This window comes from Anabrus simplex, chromosome 2 (assembly GCF_040414725.1).
Source record: "Anabrus simplex isolate iqAnaSimp1 chromosome 2, ASM4041472v1, whole genome shotgun sequence".
Lineage (NCBI taxonomy): Eukaryota > Metazoa > Arthropoda > Insecta > Orthoptera > Tettigoniidae > Anabrus > Anabrus simplex.
The window spans coordinates 671,833,822-671,851,898 of NC_090266.1; the positions used below are offsets into that span (position 1 = coordinate 671,833,822).

Sequence of the window (18,077 nt, forward strand, 5' to 3'; positions counted from 1 at the left end):
AAATTCAAGAGGACAAATTTGGGAAATGGAAATTGGAATAATTTATCAAGGGAGATGTTCGAAAAATTTTCAACTTCTTTGAAATTGTTTAAGAAAATACTATATAATCATCTGATACAAAAACTGCCGCTTGGGCTACAGCCCTAAGTGCAGATCAATGGCGATTTATTTATTTTGACTCATAAGTCTCTCTCTTTTTGTGTCAGTCAGTGTTTGAAGAATGAATATAGCCTAAACTGAAGATTACAATTGAATTTTATTAACTACTGTAAGGAACAGTTGCTCCAGGCATTTTGTAATTTGGAACATACATAATGTTAAAGAAATATATATATTCATATACTATCCCCTTAGTCACAAAAGCCAAGTAAAACCACTGAGGATGTCATCACACCAACCACATGACACTCCAATATACAACCTGTGACAATAAAGTTTGGTGAATAGTCCTGTACTATCAACATAGATGAACAATGCACGACAGTATCCTTACTGTGCTTCGAAATGGTCCCTTCCATAACTTTGCACTGCTGAGATCAGTGATACATGTCCTGGAAACTTTGCAAGAAGGCTTCCTTTGGGATGGTGTTGAAAAGCCTCATCACGTTTCATTGGATATCAGGAATATCGTCAAATCTCTTTCCTTTCAAAGCGAGTTTGAGTCGTGGAAATAGGAAGAAGTCTGAAGGATTGAGATCTGGCGATAATGCCATTCCATGCTTTGCTGTTTCGTTTCAGAGTTGTACCTGAGACACCAGATTTCATCCTGACTGACGATACAGTTCAAGAAATTTGGTGTCGCATCCGCAGTTTCGACAAAATCCTGTGAAGCCTTTAAACATGCCTGCTGCTGATCATCAATCAAGTGATGTGGCACAAGACGAGAACACGTTTTCCTCTTCCCTAACTTCTGGGTAATGATTTGTCGCACAGATTCACATTTAATCTGCAGTTCATCTGTTATCATGCGCACAGTTAATTGCTGATCATTCGTGATTAATGTCCTCACCATCTCAATGTTTTCATCACTGATGGTGGTCGCCGGTCTTCTGCTGTGGTGGTTGTCAGAAACACTTTCCCGACCTGCTCGAAAACGGGCTAACCACTCGTCCACACACTTCAAGGACAGTGCTTGATCTTCATAAACACGTACCAGCATCGCATGCATTTATTTCGGTGTCTTGCCAAGATTAAAACAAAACTGTACATTGATCTTTTGGTCGTTCATGTTCCTGTTCACAGTTCAGAACCAACGCACTGTGTCAAACAGGTCTTACACGGCACACACACGATGCTCAATTGAACAACGTTGGTAGCAGGTGGTCGAATCCTGCTGCTACGCAGGTGCAGCGTTGCATGTCACCAGTGTTGCTGGATTGACCGTTCTGACTTCATTCACCAAACTTTATTGTCACAGGTTGTATGTCAGTTATCTTGCTGGAAAGCTATGTCCAAAATGGGCTGTGTATGGTATGAGTCTTTTTTAAATTATATTTTTTATAGTATAATGACCCTAAAATTATGTTCTTTAAAGACAGCATTTATAAACTATGATCAGCATGGCAGGGTAATACTAGTTATATACTGTCAATCGACTCAAAAAAATGAAAATTGTTAAAGATAAAGCTTACACATTTTTTTATTATTGGCATATCTTGTCCGATCCACTCCTTCGTTAAATAACAAAATTTCTAAGTATCAAGGAAGTGATTTGTACTGTTAGGGGCAATATCATTCAAGCTACTCTCATTTGAAAAAAAGAAAAGAAATTGTGCACCCTGTGGGTATCATCGCAGTGGGGACAGTTACAGGTCATGACAGTATAAATAAAATATCAAAAAATATTATGCCATACCAAGCGTTTGTTGCAGGTTAACAAACATTTGTATGATGCACTTGGTGGGATGTTGCACCACCCATTGTAATGAAACAGGCAGCGATAAGGTTGGGCACGGAGGCATATAAATGTGGATATTCTCCTGAGGAAAACTCTGCTGCAGCTGGTGCACCTGACCCTAAAAATCCACCGTAGTTGCTGTCCAATGCGGTTCCAAATGTTCTGGATGGGCGAGAGATCTGGAGAACTTGCTGGCCAAGGAAGCTTGTTCATATCACAAAGGCATGCCAGTGATGTCTGTGCTGTGTGAGACCGGGCATCATGCTGCTGGAAAATGGGGTTGTCAATCTGTTCCAGGAATGGAAGTACACACGGTCACTGATTTTCCTCGATATGTCTCCACGCTCTCAGGGTTCCTTCAGTCACCACTTGTGGGGAGCAGGAGTCATAGGAAATGGCTTCACACCATGACACTTCTTGTTGAGTTGGCATACCGCTGTACAGTGAAACGTGGTTCACTGCGCTGGCCAGGACATCTTCAGACTCAAATTCTGTGGTCGTTAGTATCCAGACAGAATTGCGATTCATTACCGAACACCACTTGTCACCATTCCACAAGCTGCCATGCTGCTGGTTTCTGACAGAAGTTCAGACATGCTGAGTGATGCTCAGGTACTAATGGAGACGTTGTAAGGGGTCCTGCTCTGCTAACCGCCTGAATATGTTACTGGTGGAGACAGGCATAATCCCAGCTGCCATGACATGTCTCTGTTTGGTGAGCAGCATTGCCCATGCAGTGCTTACAACCTGTTATACGATGAAACGATTCTCCCTGTTGGTGGTCCACCAGGGTCTGTCTGAGTCTCTGTGGGTCAGCTTCCACATAAAACTGAAGGTCTTGTGGCTGTGATCTGGATATCAACTGTCATGTGAAACTACAAGTTTGCTTTTTAAAATTAAATGTGAAACATTGAAACTCTGGTTTCTCAAACAGATATGTCATATCTGTAGGAATCAATAATAAGCACAAGTGTTTATTCTTCCTATGTATACAAAATGTGTAGTTTACATATAGGGACTGTAGCAGTGATCTCTTGTTCTTCCATATGGTGTGAAATTTTATATTGGTTTTGTCTGATGAATTTATATTTCCAGTAGATTGGGTATAAAATATTAACACAGTGCACGGTCCAGTGTTATAATGGCAAAGCCTTGCTGTTCTGAAGGTGTGGTCCTTGGAATTTCTATTTATCTGTTGAGTTGGCCATTTACATGTGTTGAGTTTGATATAACTGGTATGTTGTCTGTGAGTATATGTATAATGATAGGTACTTTGCAGGCATAAGAATTGAGAAGATGGTGAAGAACTTTCAATATGGTTATAATGAGTACTATATATGGAGAAACTCTAAAATAGAATGGGCACAGTCAAACAGCCTGAAAGTCTAGCTTCTGATTTTTAATGAAACTGCAGATAACTAGTTCAATGTATACTCCTCCTGCTTCAATGGGTGTTTGCAAGAATTTCTGATATTTTCTTCTCTTTTTAATTTTTTGTCTTAAGTCAGCTGTGGCTATACACTCAAGTGTAAGCATATTCCTATTTTTTTTTTTAAATTGACACAGCTCTCCTAGTCACTCATATATACTCATTTCTCTTGCCTGATGAATACTATTGATATCTCTCCCTGAATTTAGTTATAGCTTTTTTTTTTTTTAAAGGTATTACTCTGAAGAATCCTAAAGAAAAGTTACAGAGATTATATTGTGTTCTTTTCTCTGTCTAAATTTGCTTATATACAAGATAATTCTAGGCATTTCCTATTATTTCTTTTCTTTGTTTCAGAGCCTGGCATTAGTGTTTTGTGTCAGCGCCTCTTTAAGGCCTTATCTCAGAATGCTGAATGTGCAGGTCCATTGCATGAGAAGCTTGTTCCTGCTTTAATGGATACATTCGCTGCTCCATCAAACAATATTTGGACAGATAATTCAGTTTCATTTGGTAGTTATATTTACCATATTATAAGTTTTCCTATAGTTTTTAAGTATTTTATCTACTATTCTTTGCACAGTGTCTTACCCTAAATACTGTCACATATCAAACAAGTGGTCATGCAGCTTGGGTCACGTAACTGTCAGCTTGCATTCGAGAGATAGTGAGTTCAAACCCCAATGTCGGCAGCCCTGAAGATGGTTTTCCGTGGTTTCCCATTTTCACTCCAGGCAAATGCTGGGACTGTACCTTAATTATGGCCACGGCCACTTCCTTCCCACTCCTAGGCCTTTCTTATCCCATCATTGCCATAAGATGTATCTGTGTCGGTGCAACGTAAAACAAATTTTTAAAAATAAACTAATACTGTCACAACTTGACCCACTAGTCAAGTTCAAAAACTTTTCTTGGTAGCAAGTAATCAGTGAGTCAACTGCAAAAGTGAAAGGTTGTGTGGGGTTAGTTTTCATGATGGACTGGGGTGATTAATGCCACTGCATAATGTTGGAAGTCAGATGCTGAGATTTCCAAGACCTTGCAGAAGCTGAAAATCTCCAGGAGGATTATGTAACGCACTATATAGCGATTTACTGAGCATGTTGGCCGCACAGTTTGGCTTGCGTAGTTGCAAGCTTGCCATCAGGAGATGGTGGGTTCAAATTCTACCATCTGCAGCCCTGAAGATGTTTTTCTTTGGTTCCCCATTTTCACACCAGGTAAAATGCTGGGGCTGTACCTTAATTAAGGCCATGGCTGCTACTGTCCCAATCTGTGTGCATGGGCCCCTTGAGCTCATTGCAGTCTATTCATATGTGTTTCCCATAATATACCCTGGTGCAACATATCCTCGATCTGCTGGCCAGATTGTGGGAAGTAAAGAGCAGAATTACATTTGTGCGGCTTCCAAGTCATTTGGGTAGAGAGGGAAATTGGTTAGCTGATCAGGCTGCCAAGGGGGCAGTCACATTTCCCCCCCTTGCTTTACAAGATTTCTGCCAGGGATATATGTTCTCAGCTCAGACATTTGTTAATGTCCCACTGGGAGGAGGAGTGGCAGGCCACTCCTTTTCAATAAACTGAGAATAACGAGAGGAACAGTCGAAGTATGGAACGCGTCCCATCGGGTCTCATGGAAGGAAGTGTGGTATTGTGTCCTCTTCGGATTGGCTGTTGTGTAGCAACGCACTTTTTCTTACTGAAGGGAGAAGATCCCCCAGCCCCCCACCCCTCGATGTGTACTTGGGCCGCAGTACACATCCTTACGGAGTGCGCCAACCTGGCTGATCTGTGGCAGAGTCTAAAACTTCTTGAGTAACATTTCCCTCATTCTACGAGACGACGAGCAGTCATTCGACCTTGTCATCCATTTCTTGAGGGATAGTGGCCTGTTTTATTGTTATTAAAAGTGTTTTTAACTTTTCTGTTAATGTAAACTACACTTTTATTATTTTGACTCTGTTTTTATCTGTCTTTTTGCATGTTTTAATGTGTTTTTATCTTTAAGTTTATTTTTAAGTTTAAGCTGTATGAGAGAAATGGATGATGATGATGATAATTATGAGTATGCATGATTTTAATTTTAATGCAGTGCCTTATTTTATTGCATTTTTGTTTATGTTTCAATCATTTTATAGAAAAATAAGGCATTGTGAATTAGATCCATTGTGATAAGTATTAAGAGTTGCGTTTGCTGCCACTCTTGTTCCAAATATATCACACAGCTTGGAAGAGCACAGATATATTATTCTTCTTCTTTGGTAGTATTTGTCCCTTTACACGGTGTCTGCTCTTCTGCTAAATCTCTTCTGTAGGGTTGGTATTTTGATAATTGCAACACCGGGAAGCAGACCTAGTGCCTCACGCCTATAGCACATTTAGGTCATTACCTCACCTACCTCACAGTACATAGACGCTCCTATCCAGCACTGAGCACACGTGTATTGTTCGTGAGCTGATGGCCTACAGATGAATGGTCACAATGTCGTCATAAGAGGAACAGCACAGTTGGATAAAGATTGAATGTGCCCGCAGCTGTATAGCATTGCAGTTTCATCATGGTCTTGGTGAGGCATATGGAGAACAAGCATTGCCTTACAGAACAGTGGCATGGTAGGTAAAATCCTTCAATATCGGATGCCAACGTCTGCCAACACACCCCAGACTGGCCACCCAGGTGAGAGTGAGAAGGACGTGCAGGTTGTTGGCATGTTGCTAGTGATGTATACCAACCAGACAATTTGTGAGTTAGGCAGAGAAATAAGAAAAATCCCTGCGACTGTGCTTCATATCCTGAAGGACCGCCTGGTTATGAAAAAAAATACTGCATCATGATGGGTTCCACACTATTTGACGGAATTACAGAAATGGTAACAATATGATGGTGTGCAAACCCGTTTGGAGCATTATGAGTGCAAAGAGAAGGCTTTCCTATACCATATCATTGTGTTAAATGAGGTATGGGCCAAATCGTGTGAGCCAAAAAATGAAATGCCAATGTATCGTTATGGGGCCCCATGAAAATCAGCAGTTCGCTGTAAGACCTATCTGTATCGGTGAAACATAAAGCAAATTGTAAAAAAAAAAAAAAAAAAAAAATGATAATAAATACCATTTTCCTTATTTTGGATGATTAGAATGTTTTCCAATCTCTTCCCATCTGAATTGTCTTTGTCTTCTGTGGACATTGTTTCACTTTTCCTATTACTTTGATGCCTTTCTACTACATTCGTGAGGTATTTGTGAGCTGATCTTTCACTTATTTTACCTTACTCAGCTTACTCATTTGTTTCCTCTCTCACAAACTGCATATACACTCAACTCAATTTTTTTCCCTTCACACATTGATGTTAAGTATCATAATTTACATTCCAGCTCCCCCTACATATCCCAATCACACTTTCCCTGCCACTTCTTCTGATTCTTTTGATATAATCCCAAGTGAAAATACTGGGTCCAGGCGTATGCGCGTTATTAAAATCTGTGCCATGATGGTTCTTTATCTATAGTCCGAAGAATGTGGCAACAGCATTTGAACTAATTTGGGTTATGAAGTCTGTGTGCTGCAACATTTCTGCATCCTCTCGCAGTACCATGAAGGAAATATTTAATTCAGTGTTTCTTTGGGGGTGTTACAACTGATTTTTCTTTAAACGCTAAGAAGATGCACTGGAACCACAGTTTTGACAGATGATCTCAGATGATGTGATACCTCCATGTATTCAGTCTGTTTTGATTAAACAACCAATGTTGAAGACAAAAAATGAGCTTCAGATATCAGTGATGTATTGGTAGGAGAGTAGAAGCAAAGTACCTTCAAGACATTTATAAATGTTGTTCATCGGGAAAGCTGATACACAATCTCTTGATGGAAAATTTCACTCTGCCATCAGTAATTCCCAGTTATCACCATCATCATCATCATTTTACAGTTCCAGTTTCCCGGGTACTATTGGCTAGCCCCTTCCATTCTGTCTTATTGAGATACATTCTGTTGTTAATGACGTCCTCCAGTGTCCTTCTCTGATCTGCAATGTCCATCTTTACGAAGACCATCCAGTTGGTTCTTCGTCTTCCCACCATCTGTTTCCCTGCCACATGTCTCTCCAATTTAACATATGCTGTCCTTGTTGGCTCCATCCTCATTACATGCCTATACCACCACAGTCTGGACATGCTGACCCGATCTAACAATGATGTAACAATTGCAGCTTCCTTCCTAACCACATCATTCCTTAACTTGTCCAGTTTGGTTTTTTGAATTGTGGACCTAAAGAAACTTCATCTCGGATGCCTGCCCCTTGATGAGTTTTTCTTAGAGGGTTCAGGTTTCAATACCATAGGTTATGATTGACAAGAAGTACTGATTGATCATCACCAGCTTTGATTTTGCTGGTACTTTGGGATCCCAGAGGAGTGTTCGTACTTGCTGGTAAAACTGAGAGCTCTTCTGCACTCTTTTTGCCACCTCCTTTGTGGCTAGTGTATCTCGAAATATTATACTGCCGAGGTATGTAAAACTTTCCACACTTTCTAGTGGATGGTTTCCTAACATGATGTTCGCTGGTCGTCCCTCTCTGTTTATTGCCATCACTACGGTTTTGAGTTTGCTTATCTTGAGATTGAACTCCTGGAACTTAACCTTCCATTCATTGAGTCTCTACTGTACTTGTTCCTCGGTTTCTCCCCAGATCATATCATCATCAGTGAAGGCCATTGCATTTAGTTCACCAGAGGTTTTCTTGATGTTCTTCATTATGTCATCCATGATGGTGATAAACAATAATGGGGATAGTACACTGCCTTGCTGGACTCCACTTTCGGTCTTGAACCAGGATGAATGTCCGTCACCCAATCGCACACAGTTGGTACAGTTCTCATACAGCATCTGAATTTTCCTCAACATTCCCTCTGGCACATTTCTTTTTCTCAGGCATTCCCATATCTTCTTTCTTGCAATGCTGTCATATGCCTTCTCAATGTCAAGGAAAACCATAAAAAGCTCTTTGCCTTTTCCCCAATATTTTTCCATTAACATATGGACACAGAAGTTTAGGTCTGTTGTGGACCTGTTAGGCCTGAAGCCATACTGTTCCTCTTCAAACTGTGGCTCTAAGATGAGTCGCAATTTACTCTCTAAGATTTTCTCAAGAATCTTAAGTCCATGAGAAAGGAGTGTTATTCCCTGGTAGTTGGAGCATTTTCGGCGATTTCCTTTGTTAAACAGGGGGATAATGACACTCTTGCTCCATTCAGTAGATATCTTGCCCAAACTGCATTGAGCACTCTGTGTAGCCACTGTAAACCCTGGACTCGTGCTGCTTTAATCATGTCCATGCTGACTTCATCGATTACCGGGTATTTCCCTTGTGCATCTTCTTAAGGGCTGCTTCTGTTTTTGCCCATGTAATGGGAGGTTCCTCTGTGCAGGTTTCAACAGCTGGTTCTTTTGTCCTCTGATCTACTTTTGTCCTGTTCAATAGGTGATCAAAATGATTCCTCAGAACCTCTCTGATGTCCTCTTCTTTCTCGGACAGGTTTCCATTAGGGTCCTCAATTGCTTTGATGGTTTCAACTGAATTGCTTTTGTTTTTAATTACTCTGAGCAATAGTTTCATATTTCCTCTGCTGTCTTCCTTCTGTTTTGAGTAAATTTCTCCCAGCACTTTATCTTCTCCTCTTCTACTACTCTTTTAACCCTCAATTTCTTGTTCCGGTAAACTTGCTCGAGGTCTCTGATCTTCTGCTCGTCCCTTACCTGTTCTGGCTTGGATTTCTCTCTGTCTTGTTCATTTTATGCTATGTTCCTTTCCTTTATTGAGGATCTTACTCTTTCATTCCAGCAGGGTGTCTCTTTTTCCCTTACTCTCTCACTTGTCTTCCCACAAACCTCTATTGCTTCTTTTATCATGGTGTTCTAACATCTTGTCCACTCTACCTCACCACTCTCCAATTCTTCTGTAGGCAGTTGTCCTCTTATACGGTCCTGATATTCGGTCCTTTTTCCAATCTGTTGTAGTTCCCACATCTTAATCTTAGGCAATTTCCTGGTTGTTATCTTTGGTACATTAATGTCTTTCAGATCTGCAACTAATAACTGGTGGTTGCTATTGAGGTTTTCACTTGGAATCCCCTCGACATCAGTCACAAGCCTACTTCTTTCTTTATCTGTAATGACATAGTCAATGACCGTCTTACTCTTTCCATCCCAGCTGTAACGGGTAATCTTGTGACTGACTCTTTTATTGAACCAACTGTTCTTTACTACCAAACAGTTTCTTATGCAGAAATCTAGGAGATGTTCCCCTTCTGAATTCCTTCTCCCATTGCCATGTGTTCCCATCACCTTCTCATAGCCATTCCTGTCTGTCCTGAGCTGTGCATTGAAGCCCCCGATGATGATTGCCCTCTCTTACTGATGGTCTCTTCTAGGGCTTCGAGAAACTTGTTCGTGTCATCTTGACTACAACCTGTCTGAGGGTCATGCACTTACACCAGTGTCAGCTTCTCTTTCCCAAGGTGTACTGTTACCTTTATAATCCTCTCATTAGTGTACTGGATCTCTGTAATACCATCTAACTCTTTAGACAATATCAATCCTACTCCATTTTTCATCTCTCTGTTGTTACCATTCCAGTAGAGGGTATAGTTTTTCCTCAACTCTTTCTTCCCTCTACCTTTCCATTTAGTTCCACTCAGTCCTAGGATTGATATTTTCCTTCTCTCCATAAAGACCACTAATTCTTCACATTTCCCAGTCAAACTTGGTACTTTGATTGTTCCTATTTGAGTGTGTAGTCTTCTCCGGGGTTGTTGCACCATCACAAGGCTTGGCCTATCGCCAGGCTGTAAGCCATCATACCTGGCGTGGGTCTGCGGGTGCTGTTGTCTACTCCGAGTTCTTTGTTTACATCCGAGGTTCGTGTAAGTGTTGAAGGTGATTGCAGTTACTCTCCAACTGACTTGGTTGGCCTAACGTTAGAGAAGATTCTGTCAGGGTTATCTCCCTTAGCCTTTAATGGTCCCCTGCCACATCTGCAAGGCAGCAGCTTCAAGTTGAATTTATGAATCATTTCCTACACAATGGCTTCAACAAGCACCCTAAGGTTGAACTCCTCTGCCCAAAGCCATTGGCTCTCCCTTAGTTTGAGAGGTTTTATAACAGCCGCCCAACCCTCGGTCAGACAGCTGCAGGTAGTACCGTCTACTTTCGCATATGGTAGCAGAATGTACCTGACCTGACATACCCCAATTATTACCATACCATTATTATTTTCTTGAGTATAATCTATTAGTTTTGCAAATATTTCCATGTCTCTTTCCTCTCTTTCAGGCGTGTATGTCCCTATAATTCCCACCTGCTCCATATTATCACAAACTAATTTTATCCCTAATATTTCATCCCTTTCATCAGTAAACCATTCATGTGAGCAATAAGTTTCCTTCACCAGAATAAACACTCCTCCCATTTTATCTCCTCATTCTCTGCGATAGACTATATACCCTTCTGGAAATACTTCTCTATTACCCACCCCTTCTCTCAACCATGATTCCACTCCTATCAACACATCAATCTCATAAGATTCCATCAATGTACCAAATTTTAATTGCTTATTTACTACACTTTGACAGTTTACCAGGAGAAATCTCAGATCCCCTTCCTCCCTTTCCAATAATTTACTATGATCAAGATTCTGTTGATCCTCTGCCATTTTCTTTATTATCCAAATGATCATCAAGAGAGTTTAAACTGTGTTCCTTTATTGTTGTTTTACTTATAGGTTGGGGCTCTATGATGCATTTCCTTGAGTTGGTAATTGATAAATATTTACCTACAACTTTGGAACGGGGCGAGTTGGCCTTGCGTGTAGAGGCGCACGGCTGTGAGCTTGCATCCGGCAGATAGTAGGTTCGAATCCCACTATCGGCAGCCCTGAAGATGGTTTTCCGTGGTTTCCCATTTTCACACCAGGCAAATGCTGGGGCTGTACCTTAATTAAGGCCACGGCCGCTTCCTTCCAACTCCTAGGCCTTTCCTATCCCATCGTCGCCATAAGACCTATCTGTGTCAGTGCGACGTAAAGCCCCTAGCAAAAAAAAAAAAACTTTGGATGTTTTTACCTTTCTCCTAAAAAAGTGTTACCTGTGGGTCTATTTGTAAATTTGATCACCCATCAATCTAGCAATGTTGGTTTTTCCCCCTGTCTGATTATTATTCTCTCTAATTCTCAGCAGCATATTCAAATTCTCAATCAACTTTCCTAACCTGTCACACACCTGATTTTTCCCATGCCTATTCGTGCCTTGTAAAGTGATGCATAGATAACCCCTCAATTTCAAAATTAATTGCTATCTTTTCCCTGCTTACAATTTCAGATCATTAACTAATCCTATCATAGGTTTGTTAGCTCTCTCAATAACAGGATTTAAGTTAGGCATATCATGTCTGTGTGGTGTAGCATACAAAATTACATTGGTTTTGTGTGTTAATTTTATCAAATGACTTATGGTATGGTCCAATTCCTCAGTAATTACATTTTCATTTAGGCCTACATTATTCCCCCCCCCCCCATTATCACTAGCACATCTTTCTCTCCTAAGTTTTCTGTCTTACTTTCAATGTTTTTCACAATTTCCCTTAAAGGTGCATTCGGTTTAATAATACTTTGCATTTCTTTACCGGGGCCTAATTTGGAACAAAGAATTCCATTACATTCCCGTCGGTTACTGTCGCCCATCAGCAAGATCTTCCTCATCTGGGTTGTATTCCTTGCTCCATTTGGGTAAGGGGAGATAACGAGGAAGAGATACGAGATTATAAAGTGTACTTGATGGGTGTTAAAAAAGGGAAGGAACCGAGCTCAGTAGCTGCAGTCGCAACTTGTAAAAAAAAAAAAGGAATGACAGAGTGTGGGGTAGGGCTGTTTATCAGGAATACAATTGCACGCAACATAGTTTTTGTTAGGCACCTAAATGAGCGAATGATGTGGGTAGATTTGGCAGTTGGAGGATTTAGGGCAAGAATTGTCTCATTGTATTCAACATCTGAGGGTGCAGATGAGGATGAAGTTGAAAAGTTTTATGAAGCATTGAGTGACGTTGTAGTCAGGCTCAACAGCAAGGATAGGATAGTGCTAATGGGCGATTTCAATGGAAGAGTTGGAAATAGAACTGAAGGATACAAAAGGGTGATTAGTAAATGTGGCGAAGATATGGAAGCTAATAGGAATGGGAAGCATTTGCTGGACTTCTGCGCTAGTATGAGTTCAGCAGTTACAAATACATTCTTCAAGCATATGGCTATTCACCACTACACATGGGAGTGTAGAGGTGCCAGATTCGTAATAGACTATGTCGTAACCGACTTCGAATCTGTTAGGAAGGTGTGGGTTTTCAGGGAATTTTTCAATAATACAGACCACTATCTGATATACAGTGAACTAAGTATCTTTAGGCCTAGGATAGGAAAAGTGAAATCTGTCTGCAGACGAATAAGGCTAGAAAATCTCCAGGACCAGGAAATTAGACAGAAGTACATCGATATGATTAGTGAAAAGTTCCAGATAATAGACAGTAAGCAGGTTCCAGATATAGAACAACAATGGGTGGCATAGGAACAGCTGTGTGTAAAAATCTTGATGGAATGATAATGTGAAAGCAGCTTGTAAATGTGAAAAGGAGGTGAATCAGAAATGGCTCCAAACAAGGACTCACGCAGACAAGGAATTTTATGTGGAAGAAAGAAACAGAGAAAAACAAATAGTTATGGAATCCAAAAAGAAGTCATGGGAAGGTCTTGGTAATAACCTGGCAGGGATAGGTCAAGCAATAGGCAAATCTTTCTTGATACTCATAAAGAATTTTAGGAAGGGAGGGAAAAGGGAAACGAATGGTGTTTTGGGTAATTCAGATGAACTCATAATAGAACCCAGGGAATCACTGTACAGGTGGAAGGAATATTTTGAATATCTTCTCAGCGTAAAAGGAAATCTTCCTGGTGGTGTAGTGAATGATGCTGTTGAAATTACGCTTGATGAAATGTGGTGGATGGCTAATAAACACCATTGTCATAAAGCAGCAGGAATAGCTGAAATTAGAACTGAAATGGTGAAATATAGTGGGAAGGCAGGGACAAGACGGCTTGATAGAGCAATAAGATTAGCATGGAGTGTTAGTAAAATACCTTCTGATTGGGCAAAATTAGTAATTTTACATATCAATAAGAAAGGTAACAAGAAGGATTGCAACAAGTATTGACTGATCTCATTGATCAGTATACCAGGCAAAGTGTTCACTAGCATCTTGGAAGGGAGGGTGCGATCAGTGGTTAAGAGGAAGTTGAATGAAAGCCAGTGTGATTTCAGACCACAGAGGGGCTGTCACGATCAGACTTGCGGTATGCACCAGGTAATTGAAAAATGCTACAATAGGAATAGACGGTTATGTTTACATTTCGTAGATCTAGAGAAAGCATATGATAGAGTACTCAGGGAAAATATGTTCGCCATACTGGACGACTATGGAATTAAGTGTAGATTATTAAAATTGAGTTTGCCAGCATGTCATAGCAGGCTTTCAGCCTATCGTTGGCTAGCCCTAGATGTTCTCATGCATAACCATGGATGTCGTTGAGCCAGTCCACGAACTTCCACATTTAGTCCGCTGACTTTTCCTTGTCTGGTGCTGATCCAAACATCTGGTGTCATGGCAGGTGTAGCTTCCTCCCGAAGACCATGTTGGCAGGTGTCATGCCCGTCGTTTTGTGGGTGTACACTTGGTAGGCCATCAGAAAGAATGTCAACTCTTTCGTCCCAGTCCCTCTTGTGCACCAAAATCACCTTCCTCGATGGTCTTCATAAATTGCTCCACCAAGCCATCAGACTACTGAGGATGGAGAGGCGTCATATGGGTCTTTCGCATTCCTAGACATTTCAGAACATCCTCTATCATTTTGACACAAAGTTCCTGCCCTGCCCTGGTTGCTGTGCTGTTCCTTGGTACACTGAGATGGCAGAAGAAATTCTTGACAAAGACTTCACCTTTTGTCGATGCTTCTTGGTTAGCGAGGGTGTAAATCTCTGGCTACTTGGTTAAGTAGTCCATGACCAGGAGTAGGTGTTGGTTTTGGGCATGGAATTCAGGGAATGGCCCAGCAATATCGATTGTGATCCTTTCAAAACGTGCGCTGACATACTGCACCATTTAACCCCTATCACTGCTCATGGCACAGGTGTCACATGTCTAGCATGTCCTCTCAGAACCTTTCCTCAGGTGCACCCAGTTGTAACAATGTCGGACACTGTGTAACGTCTTGTTCATTCCCAGGTGGCTGGCAGTGGTACTCCCAGGCAACTCGTTGACCACTTCTTTCCTCATACTCCTCTGGATTATCACCTGGGTGATCTGCTTCTTGCCATTGGTAGAATACTATCCACAGTTTAGCACCCCGTAATTGACCTTCTTAGATGTCCACTGGGCCTAGTACACCTGCCAGTTTGGATTGCATTCGGTGATGTCCTTCAATTCTTGTTCCTGTCTCAACGTGATGTTCTGCATGATCTGCCTAGTTTCGTTATCCTTCAGCTGCTCCCTCCTCAGGGCGGCACGATCCCAGCCTTCAGCGGCGGCGGCCTCATGGCCCAGACGTCCACGGTGTCACCTGTCTCTCCAGCTATGAACCTGCGATAGGAGCAAAGGCTGAGGAAGTTCCTAAGTTACCCCTTCTCCTTCAGCACCAGCCAGTCCCTGATGGCTTCTAACTTCTCAGGATCTGTGACTACTCACTCTAATTACACAATGTGGCCCAAGTAGCACACCTCTTGGAACAGCTGGCACTTTCCAGATTTCAGCTTCAGTTCAGGTAGCCACTCGGTCTCTGGAACATTCTCTATAGATTTTCAATGTGTTTCCTGAACGTGTACCCCTCGATGATAAAGTCATCCAGATAAATGAGGCGGGCACCATGAGTTAGCCTTCTCAATACAGATTTCATTAGTGGCTCGAATGTCGCTGGCGCACTGCGGAGGCTGGTAAACTGGTTCAACCATTGGCTGATAAAGAATGCAATCTTCTCTTTGTCTTCCAGGTGGAGTGTCAACTTGTCTGTACCGAGACTTGAGGTCCAAGGTTGAAAATCACTGGGATCCAGACAATGTGTTCAGGGTGTCATCTATCTGGGGTAACAGGAAACAGTCCTTTTTCGTGATGTTGTTTATCTTGCGATAATCTATGCAGAAACAGAACTTTTCTTTTATTTACACAATTTGTTTTACATCTCACCAACACAGATAGGTCTTATGGCGACGATGGGATGGGTAAGGGCCAGAAGTGGGAAGGACGCAGCCATTGCCTTAACCCTTTGAGAGTCAGGTTTCTTAGTCCACTGCACACCCCAAAATTTAGGTTATTGCACATGTTTGCAAAACAACCCTCAAGAGGCATTATATTTTAATGAAACAAACGAATTTAACGTAGTATGTTAACAAGACATCAAACAACTAGTATGAACATAAAAACTGTGAAACATCATTTTTAGTAATGTTTTTTTGGTATGATAATCCTCAAAACAAGGTACAAGGAACAATTACTTACTTAATCTGCTTACCCTCCAGGGTTGGTTTTTCCCTCGGATTCAGCGAGGAACCCCACCTCTACCGCCTCAAGGGCAGTGTCCTGGAGCGTGAGACATTGGGTCGGGGGATACAACTGGGGAGAATGACCAGTACCTCTCCCAGGAGGCCTCACCTGCTATGCTGAACAGGGGCCTTGGTGGGGGATGGGAAGATTGGAAAGGATAGGCAAGAAAGAGGGAAGGAAGCGGCCGTGGCCTTGAGTTGGGTACCATCCCGGCATTTTCCTGGAGGAGAAGTGGGAAACCATGGAAAACAAATTCCAGGATGGCTGAGGTGGGAATCGAACCCACCTCTACTCAGTTGACCTCCCGAGGCTGAGTGGACTCCGTTACAGCCTTCGTACCACTTTTCAAATTTCGTGGCAGGGCCGGGAAACGAAACCGGGCCTCTATGGGTGGCAGCTAATCACACTAACCACTACACCAAAGAGGCGGACAACAATTTTTTGAAAATGTCAGTTTCTGAAGAATTTTTTGTCAGTGAAACATTCTGCATTCCTGACTTACTGCCATCGAAGTTAAAAGCGGTTGGCGTGAATTGGTTAGTTATAGTCTCGTCTTCCCAAACTCTGTGATTACTAGGCGTTTTATTTACGTTCGTTCGCTTCGGACGTGGTGGCTGTAAGACCTCATCCTCACTTTCATTTAAGTCTTCGCCACTTGAATTATTTCCAAATATACCTCCTACATCGTCTTCATCACAGTATTCAAATACTGAACAATCACTTTCAGTATTCATAAGAATTTCACGAACTGTATCGTCGCTTGTAAGCAAGTCAGCTCGACTTCGCGCAGCCATGTTCAACTGTTTGCAATTGACTTGCTAAAGCTGAAGACATCTGCTTAAAAACATTTCATTCCCAGCGCTCCCCGTGGTGATAACAATAACCTAACGACTTCAAAATATAGCCAACAGATGTAGGTAGCTATCCGTTTTTCAATCATTGTCCAAAGACATACAGTTACGAAGATATATCACTTCAAATTCCAACACGCAATATATTGCGCCGTAACCACAGCGGCACTTACCGCTACACGCAATATATTGCGCCGTGACCTTCAAGGGGTTAAAACCCCAGCGTTTGCCAGGTGTAAAAATGGGAGACAACAGAAAACCATCTTCAGGATAGTGGGGTTTGAACCCACTATCTCCCGAATGGAAGCTCATAGCTGCATGACCCTAACCTCACGGCCACTTGCTCGGTGAAACAGAACATAGACATTGTTATTTCTTCTTCTTCTTCACGAGGATCACTGGTGATGACCACAGGCTGTTTGACTCCTCGATGACTCCCTGCTGCTTCATGTAATCCAGCATCCGGTCAGTGTCTGCCTTTTTTGCCAGGGGTACCCTGTGGGGTGGTTGCCAGATTGGGGTGGTGTAACGAGTGTTGATGCAGTGGTACACCCTGGCCTTTGTTCCATAGTTGCTTTCTGTAGCAGTGAAGGTGTCCCGAAATTCGTGGATTAATTCTTTAAGATCCCTGAACTGTCCTGCCTGCAGGTGCTTCCGGGCATCGAAAATAATCTTCGGGAGCTTGTCTGATGCTTCGCCTGCTTCCGGAATCTGTGCATCTTCATTTCCATTGGCACGATGCATGTGACAGGCTCACATCCCGAGCTCTGTCCTGCTGGTTATCATCTGATCCCACAACGTCAAATAAAGTATTTGTACCGGCACGCAGCTTAGTGCCTGGATGAGCGTCCTGGCCAGGTAGAGTCCTTGTTCAGTGCTCGTCAATCCGAGTTCCACAAGCACGCTGTCTTCTTATGTGGGTTCTTCTATCCATTCTGTCACCATCAGCTCTTCACTTGGAAAGTGTTGATACACTACTCAGGGATGTGTTCCTGGGAATCGGAGCATTTTCTCTTGTCGGCCGAGCCACAACACACATCATCCAATGTCAATATTCTGCTCGCAGACCTTAACAAATCTAGGCCCAGGATGACTTCATCTGTGATGACAGCAATGAAAACCCAGACTAGTAGGCATCATCGTTCCAGCGTGATGTTAAGTAGCGCCTCCTTCAGGATGGGAATGGTGTCTCCCAATACTGTTCGCAGCAGATGGGAGTGTATGGGCTCCCTCCCTGGCTGTCCCTCGGCATTGTCTGGTCTGG

The 18,077-nt window shown here is 42.1% G+C and overlaps 1 protein-coding gene across 3 annotated transcripts in view; it reads left to right on the forward strand.

The window, feature by feature from the left end:
- Positions 1-18,077, forward strand: part of Ipo9 (Importin 9) — an 839,375-nt gene that overhangs the window by 406,789 nt on the left and 414,509 nt on the right. For all 3 annotated transcript variants that reach the window (XM_067141231.2, XM_067141230.2, XM_068226247.1), the window contains one exon: positions 3,684-3,839. In XM_067141231.2, the coding sequence (XP_066997332.2) occupies positions 3,684-3,839 (156 nt within the window). The remainder of the gene's footprint in view (positions 1-3,683; positions 3,840-18,077) is intronic.